Source organism: Balaenoptera acutorostrata, chromosome 12, assembly GCF_949987535.1.
Source record: "Balaenoptera acutorostrata chromosome 12, mBalAcu1.1, whole genome shotgun sequence".
In the NCBI taxonomy this organism is placed as follows: Eukaryota; Metazoa; Chordata; class Mammalia; order Artiodactyla; family Balaenopteridae; genus Balaenoptera; species Balaenoptera acutorostrata.
The window spans coordinates 84080914-84093712 of record NC_080075.1 but is presented as its reverse complement, the minus strand read 5'-3'; the positions used below and the strand labels follow the sequence as shown (position 1 = coordinate 84093712).

Sequence of the window (12799 nt, the reverse complement as noted above, 5' to 3'; positions counted from 1 at the left end):
TTGAGGTATGTTTCCTCTATACCCAATTTGTTGAGTTTTTATCATAAATCGATGTTGAAATTTGTCAAAAGCTTTTTCTACATCTGTTGAGATGATCATATGAGTTTTTTATTCTACAACAAAAGTGAATAATTTTTATTAACATTTTTTTAATGTGGTGTACCACGTTGATTGATTTGTGGATATTGGATCATCCTTGCATCCCTGGGATAAACTCCACTTTATCATGGTGTATGATCCTTTGATAATAGTTTGTTGAGCATTTTTGCATCTATGTATGTCAGTGATATTGGCCTGTAATTTTATTTTGGGGGTATTTTTGTCTGGTTTTGGTATCAGGGTGAAGCTGCCCTCAAAGTTAGTTCAAAAGTGTTCCTTCCTCTGCAGTTTTTTGGAATAGTTTGAGAAGGATAGGTGTTAACTCTTCTTTAAATGTTTTATAGAAGTTACCTATGAAGTCATCCAGTCCTGAACTTTTGTTTGTTGGGAATTTTTTATTACTGATTCAATTTTATTATTGGTAATTGGTCTGTTCATATTTCTATTTCTTCTTGATTTAGGCTTGGGAGATTGTACATTTCTAGGAATTTGTTCATTTCTTCCATGTTGTCCATTTTATTGGCATACAATTGTTCATAATAATCTCTTGTGATCCCTTGTGTTTCTGTGGTGTCAGCTGACAATGAGTCAGCTCTGAGTTTTGTTGATCTTTACTATTTTTTTTGTGTCTGCTCTGTTTATTATTTATTTTCTTTTACTAATTTTGTTTTTCCTTGTTTTTTTCCCAGTTCCTTTGGATGTAAGGTTTTATTCTTTATTTGAGACATTTCTTATTTCCTGAGGTACTTTTTCCCCTATAAACTTCACTCTTTTAAGAGCCTTTGCTATCTCCCATAGATTTTGGATCATTGTGTTTCTATTTCCTTTGTGTCCAGGTGTTTTATTTAAATTCTCTTTTCTTTCTTTTGTTCATATTTTTCTTCTTCCTCTACTGTATCTTCCAGATTGCTGATCTGTCCTTCTGCATCCTCTAATATGCTGTGATTCCCTCTAGTGTGTTTTCCTTTCAGTTATTGTAGTCTTCAGTTCTGATTGGTTCTTTTTTATATTTTTGATCTCTTTGTTGAAGTTCTCAGTGAGTTTCATCCATTTTCTCCTGATTGCAGTCATCTTTATGACTATTTCTTTGAACTCTTTTGATGGTAAATTGCTTATTTCCATTCTGTTTAGTTCTTTTTCTGAACTTTTGTCCTGTTCTTTTGTTTGGAAGGTATTCCATTGTCTCTTCATTTTGCCTAACTCTCTTTTTGTTTCTACTTATTATGCATATCAGCCACATCTTCAGGTCTTAAAAGAGTTACCTATGTACAAAGTACCCTGTGGGGCCCAGTGGTACAACACTCTCTGGTCACCCGAACCAGATGCTCCAGGGTTGTTCCCTGGGTGGTCTGTGTGCACCCTCCTGTTGTGATTGAGCTGCAATTTCTGCAGGTTTACTGGTGGGTGGGGTTGGCCACCAATGTGATCCTCTTGCTTTCTTTAATGAAAATATTCATGGATACTTTAATTTAATTTATGAATTGGAGTCCAGTCAATATTAAATTTTCTAAGTCTTACATTTTATTTGGTGAAGAATATAAATGCTCATTTTTAAACAAAGAATTGCTGATATCATATTCCATGTACGGAGTGTTCAATTAGGTCTAGGCCTTGGGGAGAACAAGGGATGGATTCAGAACAGACAGGCAGCAATTTTGTGACCAATTTGCTGTCATCCAGTAAGAGAGAGAAGAGTTGCAGCAAATTAATTGAATACAAAGTAGACTGTATTATATAACTTGAGAGGTTCATGGATTATTTTGAGAGTTTAAAGGAAGAGCAAACTGTTTCTATTTGGCAGTCAGGAAAAGCTTTGCAAGTGGACTAATAATTGAGTTGGACTTTGGAAAATGTAGCAAATGTGGACTTACAAAAAGTCTGGGTAAGGACACTTGAAGGATGATAGATAGATTAAGAAGAGGCACAAAGGGAGGCAAACACAGGTGATGGTTTGAAAACTGGGGTTACAGTAGCCCTCCCTGATCCACAGTTTCACTTTCCACAGTTTCAGTTACCCACAGTAAACTGGTCCAGAAATGTTAAACAGAAATTTTCAGTAATTAACAACTCATAAGTTTGAAATTGTAGGTCTTCTGAGTAGCATGATAAAACCTGGTGCTGTCCTACTCTGTCCTGCCTGGGATGTGAATTATCCCTTTGTCCATAGTATCCTGCCCATTAGTTACTTGGTAGCCTTCTCAGTTATCAGATTGACTGTCATGATATCACAGTACTTGTGTTCAAATAACCCTTGTTTTACTTAATAATGGCTTCAATGTGCAAGTGTAGTAATGCCGGCAATTCAAACATGCCAAAGAGAATCCATAACACGTTTTCTTTAAGTGAAGATGTGAAAGCTTTTGAATTAATAAGGAAAGAAAAAAATTGTATGCTAAGGTTGATAAGATCTAAGAACAAATCTTCTATCCATGAACTTGTGAAGAAGAAAAGAGAAATTCTTGCTAGTTTTTCTGTTGCATCTCAAACTGCAAAAGTTATGGCTATGGGGCATGCTAAGTGCTTTGTTAAGATGGAAAAGGTATTACATTTGTATAATAGGGTATTTTGAGAGAGAGAAATAGACCAAATTTGCCTAACTTTTATTACAGTAACTTTTATTACAGTATATTATAATTGTTCCATTTTATTATTAGTTATTGTTGTTAATCTCTTAGTGTGCCTAATTTATAAATTAAACTTCATCATAGATATGTATGTATAGGAAAAAACAGCAAATACAGGGTGTGGTACTATCCATGGTTTCAGGCATCAACTGGAGGTCTTGGAACATATTCCCTGCAGATGCAGGGGACTACTGTACTTCAGTTTCATTAAAACATAGATGGGTGGTACAACCACTAGGGAGACAGTATAGAAGTTCCTTGAAGAACTAAAAACAGAGCTACCATATGATCGAGCAATCCCACTCCTGGGGATATATCTGGAGAAAACCATAATTTGAAAATATACATGCACCCTAGGGTTCACTGCAGCACTATTTATAACAGCCAAGACATGGAAACAACCTAAATGTCCATCAACAGAGGAATGGATAAAGAAGATGTGGTACATATATACAATGGAATATTACTCAGCCATAATAAAGAACAAAATAATGCCATTTGTAGCAACATAGGTGGACCCAGAGATTATCATACTAAGTAAAGTAAGTCAGACAGAGGAAGATAGAAAGACAAATATCATATGATATCATTTATATGTGGAATCTAAAAAGATGATACAAATAAACTTATTTACGAAACAGAAACAGACTCACCGATTTGAAAACAAACTTATGGTTACCAAAGGGGAAAGGTGTGGAGGAGGGATAAATTATGAATTTGGGATAAACATATACAGACTGCTATATATAAAACAGATAATCAACAAGGACCTACCATACAGCACAGGGAACTATACTCAGTATTCTGTAACAACCTATATGGGAAAAGAATCTGAAAAAGAATGGATATATGTATACGTTTAACTGAATCACTTTGCTGTACACCTGAAACTAACACAACACTGTAAATCAACTATACCCCAATATAAAATAAATTTAAAAAATTAAATTAAAAAAAAAGGAAGGTCTAAAGAGAAATTCTAAGGGAAAAAAGGTTAAATACGTACATGAGAGGCAGTACTCAGGAACCAAGTAGTTAGAAAGAATAAACTCTAACCCCAAATTTTCTTCTCACCCCTGACACTGTGCTTGGTACTACCAATTGGAAATATGTATTTGACAGAAAAGGGAGAACAGCATATGTAGAAGCAGAGAGGATGGGCATGATAAAGTTTGGGCTACCCAAATTTTCCCCCTAGATCAAACTTCTTAATAAAACACAGTAAAGCAGGAATGCCTTTTTTTTAATTAATTAATTTATTTATTTTATTTATGGCTGTGTTGGGTCTTCGTTTCTCTGCGAGGGCTTTCTCTAGTTGTGGCAAGTGGGGGCCACTCTTCATCGCGGTGCGTGGGCCTCTCACTATTGCGGCCTCTCTTGTTGCGGAGCACAGGCTCCAGATGCGCAGGCTCAGTAATTGTGGCTCATGGGCCCAGTTGCTCTGCGGCATGTGGGATCTTCCCAGACCAGGACTCGAACCCGTGTCCCCTGCATTGGCAGGCGGATTCTCAACCACTGCGCCACCAGGGAAGCCCAGGAATGCCTTTTTAATACTCTTACAGGTAGAAAGAGTATAAAGCAAATTCTAGAATGGTGATTACTTGCAAACCAATGTCAATGGAATCGCTTGGAGTGTCGAGTTTTTATTTTTGAAAAATGCCCAATGAAAGGAATAATCAGAATGCAATTTCAAGAGGAGAATAGGTTTTGTGAACTCTGTCATCACTTCATTTTGCCTCTATGCAAAGAAAATTGTATCTTATGTTGCAAGTCACAGTACATTTGTCCTCAGATAGTTTTATGCCATAGTCACCACCACCAATTTTCTGTCAAAATGTTTATGTTATCTGTGGGTCTGTTTCAGAAACTGACAAAAATTGTTAGGCTGAAGGAAAGAAATTTCAGTGAGTTTAGTACATGCTTTGACTTCCGTACCAAATTCAAATGTTGCTTGAAAATTATATGACATTGCAATATTACGCCAGTTACATCATTTGGAAGATCTATTTGAGAATATCAAATTTAATTGTTTTGTTCTTCAGATGTTTGTAGACATTGACTTTGGAGAAGACTCTGATTCGAGATTTCATTAAACTGGGGAAGTTCGCAGGTAAGACAAAATGCTTCCATTTCTCTCTTTTTTTCTGACTTTTGCTGCAGAGCCATCTATGTTTATGTTAATTTTCCTATGGGGAGTGATTTATTTCAGGCTAACTTGTGATGGATATCTTTTTCATGATTAAAAGGAGTGCTTTTTAACCTTAGGCTATGGCAGATGGGTGCATAAATATGAAACAGAAACAAAGCCTAAGATTGACTTGTTTGCTTTTTAATCCTTTTTCCCCTCTATAATTTTTTTTTTTAAATAAAAGTTCAGTAGTTCTCAAGAACTATAGTTTGGATAAATCAAATTTTTTGGTTCCAAAGCCCAATGTTTAACACTGGTGATGACATGAACTGTTGAACAGACTCAAGGGAGCTGCTTATCTGAGTATCTATTTAATCCTGACTGTGCTTGTTCACGGTTCAGTTGCTATAACCTTGGGCACATATCTCTTCTTATCAATACAAGGAGGGACTCTTCCATTTGGAAACTTATGGAACAACTAGAAATAACTAAAAGCACCCTTTATGTTTGTATATGAGATTGGTCCATGTTCTATTTTGTATAGAATATCTTTAATGGTTTTGTAATCATGATTGTATGTTTCTTATAGAAGGAACCATGTGATGTTATTTGGATAACCTAAAAGCAAATTCTGTAAAATGGGAGATCTTTGTTCATTAAAAAAAAAAAAAAAAAAATGTATTAAGTGAGAGGAGCTAGACTCGTATCACAGAACAATAACATACATGTTTCAGTGCTAATTTAAGCAGAAATGCATGTGACAAATTAGTACATATGTGAGAATCAACAGAAATGTAGTTCCAGTTTAAAATTTTTATTCCACTTTTCTAGATTAATTAACGGTGAATAGAGCAATGTTTCTTGTACTTTTGCCGCATTCTTTGGATTATCTTTGATTCTGGTCCACATTATCTATTGTATTGTCCTATTCTGGTGCATTCCAGAGGACTACTACTATGGGTATTACATACTAATTGCTGAGATTCCTCTGACTCTGATTGTTTAGGGTTCAGTAATTAGCATATGGAGGTATTCTACCTCTGGTGTGTTTCTACTGTCCAGGATCTCTTTGATTCAATTCTGAATTTCTGGTGCAGTTAAGTCTTGATATAAATATTTTCAAATACACTCTAATGACTGTAAAAGTTCTCTGCTGTTGGAGGTTAGAATTTAACATTCCCAGAAAAAACTATCTTCCGAGGGGCTCCATTTATGACCCTTCTTTGTCTTTCAAAAACCCTTTGGTCTCTGCTTACTTCCTTACCTGTCATCACCTGAGCTGTGGAAGGCTACAAGGGAGAAGAGGGCTAGAGTTGCCAGTTTTAGCAAACGAGAACACCTGGGAGGGGCAGAGACTTTTCGGTGGCACCTCTGAGCTATCTGTTAGATACCCAACTGGAGATGTTGAATAAAAAGATATCTGGACTTTTTTTTTTTTTTTTTAAGATTTCCAAAACAACAAAACATTTATCTTGAGATTTGAGAATAATGGGAAAATTAAGTAATGGCAATTGGACCCTCATGGGGGTCTTCTGGGAAATCGGAAGCACCACCCTCTTCTGCAGGTCTATGCTTCTCCAGTTTAGCAATCAATTCTTTAGCTGGATTGAAGACGCCATTGGTCTGCTGGTCACAGACGTGGCAGCGCTGGGTGGTGTGGAAATGCTGCAGCGCACAGCTCTCGCAGACATAATGCCTGCCCTTGGTGACAACTGGGTTTTGGAAGGTCTGGCGACAGATGAGACACTTGAATGGTATTTCGTCCTCATCGCTTCCCACTTCATAGTTTTCGTCCTCATAGACACCATAGCGACCCTCATCAAACTCACGTTCGATCTGCCACCCATGCTTGTAATCTGAACGGTCCTGGAGGAATTTGCGGCTGTCTCTGAAGCCGCAAAAGCCAGTCTCTTTGTAGTCCATTGAATTCAGATATTAGATATCTGAATCTGGACATTGGGGAAAGTTTCTGGTCAAATTGGGAGCCATTGGAAGATTAAAGCGTGAAACTAGATTAGGGGACCAAGCGACTGAGTTGAGATAAGGGAACCAAACATTAGCTCTGGACAACAACATAGAAGGTTTAGAATATGTGTAACTAAGTTAGTTCATTATGTGTTATACACCTGTAAAAGTCTGTATATTCACATTGGCCTAAAACCTTATTTTCAATTTTTCCCCCTTGGGAAAATAGAGGATCAACTTAATTTGGATTTGCCTTCAATACTGAGATGTGTTGTAACACTTACCTTATCAAGATGGTTTCTGTAGGGGGTGGGACACTGCAGTGAGCCCTTAGCAACCTGAACCTGTGTGATAACGGGCTGGAATATAGCAGGTTTCTACTGTGTACCGGGTTCTTATTCATATTCTATAGGAAAGGGAAGGCTGGCTTTACTAACGGGAACTTTAAGTAATTTTTCTGTTTTTGAAGCACCAAAACCATCTTTCTTATATTATTCATTCAGGAGCCTTTTCTCCTTCTGAAGGGAAATGTCTTGGCAAATGTGAATGTGCTTCCATTTTCTTTCTTGTTAATTCTTTTCACATGATAAATTGCAGGGAACTGTTCTGAAATCCCTTGAAATTGAAAAGTCAGCCTACATGAATGCTTAGGAGCAAAGGTTTTAAACATAATAAGTCCATAGACATTCAGCTGAGAGAATTTTCAGAAACAGTTGCAGTAGACTGCTACCTTTTATGGGTACATGTAGATTCATTTGCATACTTTTCAATACTTCTTGTTTGGTGGTCAATCTGAGTTATCTAAAATGATTGCAAAGCCTCCAAGGATTATTTAAAATATTTGATATTTTTGGAAGTTAAGGTCATTCACTAGGTAACCTTTTCTTTAATATTCAGTAAGTGAAAACAAAGACATATTTTCGAATTTCTCCTCATTTCCAGTGATACAAAAATGAACTATATCTGTTTCTAACCTGGCCTCCATGCCCCTGTGTGCCCCAGGTCATAATGGAGGTCCTCAAGTCATTATTTTTTTCATTTAAAAATGAGTATATGTTCATAAAACATTTAAAAGCACCTTCAGGGACTTCCCTGGTGGTGCAGTGGTTAAGACTCCATGCTCCCAATGCAGGGGTCCCGGGTTCAAACCCTGGTCAGAGAACTAGATCCTTCATACCTCAACTAAAGATCCCTCATGCCGCAACGAAGATCCCACGTTGCCGCAACTAAGACCCGGCACCACCAAATAAATAAATAAATATTTTTTTTAAAAAAAAGCACTTTCAAATTATTTAAGCATTTTGGACCTTTCATTAATTCATAATAAATTTTCATGGGATAATTTAAAATATCAAAATAATTTTGACTTATCAGAAATCCAAGTATTGAATTTACGTGTTTGTATGCGCATACTACAAATAAAAACCAAAATCAAATAAACTTACACTACTGAATGTATGTTGTGGAAAAGAATATTCACACAACCTCAAATAAATGCCCCCCCCAAATTATTAATTATGATGAGAAAAAGCTTCTTTTACAATGAAGAGATCTGGTAGATACTAAATTAACTGAGGGATAAAACTACATATTACTAATAATGGGCAAAATGCCATTGTGTTCCTTCTGATGAAATACTTTGGGAAGCATCCTTGCTGAAAATGCTTGAAATCTAAACAATGGAACATCAGACAAGTCTACATGTGGGCACAACACACATGGCTTGTCTCTTTAAAAAATGTCAATGATGTGAAAGAAAAAAAAAGAGAGGGGTATTCTAGATTAAAAGAAACTAAAGAAATACCAAAGGGTCATTTATAATCATTTATAATATTAGACTCTAGATAGAAACATTTGAATATAAATTGCCTATTGAATATCATTGTATCAATGTTAGACATCTGGTTGTGATTATAGTATTTTGGTTACGTAAGAAAATACCTTTGTTCCTTGGAGATATATTTAGGGGAGAAATGGAATAATATCTACAACTTACTTTCACAAATTTATAAATGAATACAAACCCCCATGCAGGTAGAGAGGGATAGATGAAGAATATGTGGGAAAATGTTAACGATTCGTGAATCTCACAATATTGGTGAAGGGTACGTGAGTATTCATTGTCCTATTCTTTCAAATTTATTGTAAGTTTTAGATCATTCACAAAAAGTTGGGAAAATAAATTATACACATGTGAAAGGAAAATAAATAGAATTGAAAAATATACCTCTCAATATAATTGAATCCAATTTAAGGAAATCATTTTTAATAGTTATAGTAATTATTGTTGTGATGTTTCTAATAAGAGCTTATTTTAATATAGTGCTTACACTTTACCAAACACTCTTTTGGGGATCATTTAATGCTCAGAAACTCCAGTGGTGTCATGCTGAATGATCATTGCTATTATTATCACTTTTTACAGATGGAGAAACTTGATTCTGTAAATTTAAATTCCTTTTCCAAGATTTTACAGATTAAAAAAACGGGAAACTGTAACTCAAACCCAGGCCACTCAATTCTAAGTATTTTCTGTGTTTTACTCACTAGATTTTTGTGTGTATACATTTATGAGTTTGTGTGTTTTTTCAATAATTACAAACCTTTGAAAATTACATGATTCACTTAATTTTAGTGGGTACGCTGTGGGGCTAATGAAACACATAATGTAAACTCAGTTTCTGTATGAGGGAGAAATATCCAGGGTTTCCCATTACTCTGCTGCAAATGAATGGAATTGGGATCACAGGGCCAGATCACAAAGTATTTTTGCTTCAAGAAAATGTCATCTTTGCAATTTGTGTATGCTCTTTTAATAGTGGCTTACATCTGCTCTTTTTATTTACATATTATGCCCTGGTGACAGTTATAACTTTAGTTCAAATACCTAAATTGTTATAGTTCTTGAGAATTTCACATTTTTTTAATTTGAAAAACATTACTCCAAATTCAATAAGAAAACCTTATTTAAGTGCTGTAAATTTGCAAAGAAATGTCTATTTCCTCCATACGCTCTGCAAGTCGAATAGATCCCAGGAACAAGTTCCTGTAATTGTTTTTTATGACAATGTGTTTTGTAGTTTCTTTAATGATTAGATGATAAACATATTTATCATGTGAAAAAGTTGCCATTAGCTGGAATTTGTTTGTTTAGCAATTTTATCCGACATTTTCCATTACTTCAGCAGATTCATATTGAGGCCAAAAGCTCAGCCTCTGCACGGATGCCAAATCAAATCTTAGAGGCAGAGTTCTGGGTGAAGTAGAAAAGAATAGCTTTATTGCTTTGCCAGGCAAAGAGGGATACAGCAGGCTCCTGCCCTCAAAAACTATGCGTCCCAACCTGGGAGGATTCCATGAGCGGTTTTATAGCAATAGTTCAAGTGTGGGGTTGCTGATAAGAATCAGCTGTGAGCAGGGTTTGCAATCCTTTAATCTCATCTAATGGTCAGTCTCGTAATCTTGATGAGCTTCTCTGGTCTCTTTAATCTTGTCTCAGGTAGTTTCTTGACTGCTCCTCCCTGGATTAGCCCTTTGGAACTCAAGGAAGGTCAAGGGAGGCTGCAGTCTTGCCTACAAGAAATGGTGGACAAAAAGGCTTTCATGCCCAGGAACCCCACAGGATCCTTCTCGGTTTCAATATTAACAAAGGCATACAAGTTACTGTACAAGTCAGTGTCTTGTGGAACTAAGCAAAGTGGGCCTTGAGATATGGTTTTTCCCTTTGTAATTGTATCACTGTATATCTTGACTCCAGCTTATACGGTTTATGAGCAAGTCTTTAATTATATATGTCAGTCTCAGGCTTCATCTGCAAGAGTTGCAGTCATAAAGTGATCGACATAGATGCTCTGTTGCCTTTGGGTTACTGTCCAATGGTTTCAGGGAAGGTTGGCCCTCTCCTCCACTGCGGCTACCTTGTAGGTGAAAGTGCCATTATATGGCTTGATTTCTTTACTGCCGTGCTTTATCCATTCCTCTTTTCATCCCTTCATAAAGAGTTTATTGAATAGTTAAAAATAGAAAATAAAATTTGGAAAAAGAAACCTAAGGAGGAAGGACAGTTCTAATAAATATTAAAATATGTTAATAGCTCTGATAATTAAAATAATAGGATACTGATATAAAAAAAATCAATACAACCAGAGGCATGGCTAACTCTGAAACAGACTGTAGTTTAATAATTCAGCATAAAGTAAACAAATTTGATCAATAAGTAAATAAAAGTATTCAATGAATGCTAATAATAGAGTGACTGGTCTTTGGGAAAATAAATAAATGTAGACTCACATAACAACATATGCCAAAACAAATTTATATGGTTTTAAGGGTTAAACATAAAAAGAAAAAAACAAACAAATAATAAACAACTGAGAAAAAAAAGCAAGCACATGGAAGTTTATATGCAGAGAATTTCTTTGGTTTAAAAGCTGGGGGAAGAAAATTTAAAAAGACAATAAGTAAAGTTTACTAGGTAAACATTAAAGACTTTTAGATGCTAAGAAAAAAAGTACAGAGCAAATAATTGCTGGCTAAATGTTCCCAGGCAATAGGAGAAACAAAGAGTTAATGTTATAAAGACCATAAATCTATTAAGAACAATAGATGTCAGAGGGCAAAGCTCTGATAAAGTCATTTTGATCTTAAACAATCCTTAGAAGAAATTGGAATAAAGAATGGAAAACTTTGGGAATTTTCTTTAGCTGATTATCTGATGTAGCCTCTTCAGAGCTAGTAATTCTGAAGAGCTAGACATTTGCAAACAAGTTTTGATATTTTTTGTGTTCCAAATAACTGATTTTGAACACCTTGGCTATTTACTAAATCCCTCTTAAAGGAACCAACTCCATTAATAGTAAAATGTAGATTACCTATGCATGTTGTAATGTAAGGAAAAGCCAGAAAAAAAGTCGGGTAAGCATTGTGTGAAGCTTCTTAAACCAAATTATATCCGGAATCAGGGATAACTGCTCTTTCTTTTTTTTTTTTTTTTAACTTCTTTATTGGAGTATAATTGCTTTACAAGGGTGTGTTAGTTTCTGCTTTATAACAAAGTGTATCAGCTATACATGTACATATATCCCCATATCTCCTCCCTCTTGCGTCTCCCTCCCACCCTCCCTATCCCACCCCTCTAGGTGGTCACAAAGCACTGAGCTGATCTCCCTGTGCTATGCGGCTGCTTCCCACTAGCTATCTATTTTACATTTGGTAGTATATATTAGTCGATGCAACTCTCTCACTTCGTCCCAGCTTACCCTTCGCCCCACCCCGTGTCCTCAAATCCATTCTCTACATCTGTGTCTTTATTCCTGTCCTGCCCCGAGGTTCTTCATAACCATTTTTTTTTTTTTTTAGATTCCATATATTTGTGTTAGCATACGGTATTTGTTTTTCTCTTTCTGACTTACTTCACTCTGTATGACAGACTCTAGTTCCATCCACCTCACTACAAATAACTCAATTTCATTTCTTTTTATGGCTGAGTAATATTCCATTGTATATATGTGCCACATCTTCTTTATCCATTCTTCTGTCGATGGACACTTAGGTTGCTTCCATGCCCTGGCTATTGTAAATAGTGCTGCAATGAACATTGTGGTACATGACTCTTTTTGAATTATGGTTTTCTCAGGGTATATGCCCAGTAGTGGGATTGCTGGGTTTTCTGGTAGTTCTAGTTTTAGTTTTATAAGGAACCACCATACTGTTCTCCATTGTGGCTATATCAACTTACATTCCCACCAACAGTGCAAGCGGGTTCCCTTTTCTCCACACCCTCTCCAGCATTTGTTGTTTGCAGATTTTTTGATGATGGCCATTCTGACTGGTGTGAGGTGACACCTCATTGTAGTTTTGATTTGCATTTCTCTAATGATTAGCGATGTTGAGCATTCTTTCACGTGTTTGTTGTCTATCTGTATATCTTCTTTGGAGAAATGTCTATTTAGGTCTTTGGCCCATTTTTGGATTGGGTTGTTTG

General features: G+C 36.0%; 1 protein-coding gene across 1 annotated transcript; it reads right to left on the bottom strand.

Moving 5' to 3' along the window:
• Nucleotides 1-6348: 6348 nt before the first annotated feature.
• On the bottom strand, nt 6349-6774 carry LOC130709359 (E3 ubiquitin-protein ligase RNF113A-like). Its single transcript, XM_057557906.1, has one exon. It carries the CDS (start codon nt 6772-6774, stop codon nt 6349-6351), a length of 426 nt encoding a protein of 141 aa, XP_057413889.1.
• Between the last annotated feature and the right edge of the window lie 6025 nt (nt 6775-12799).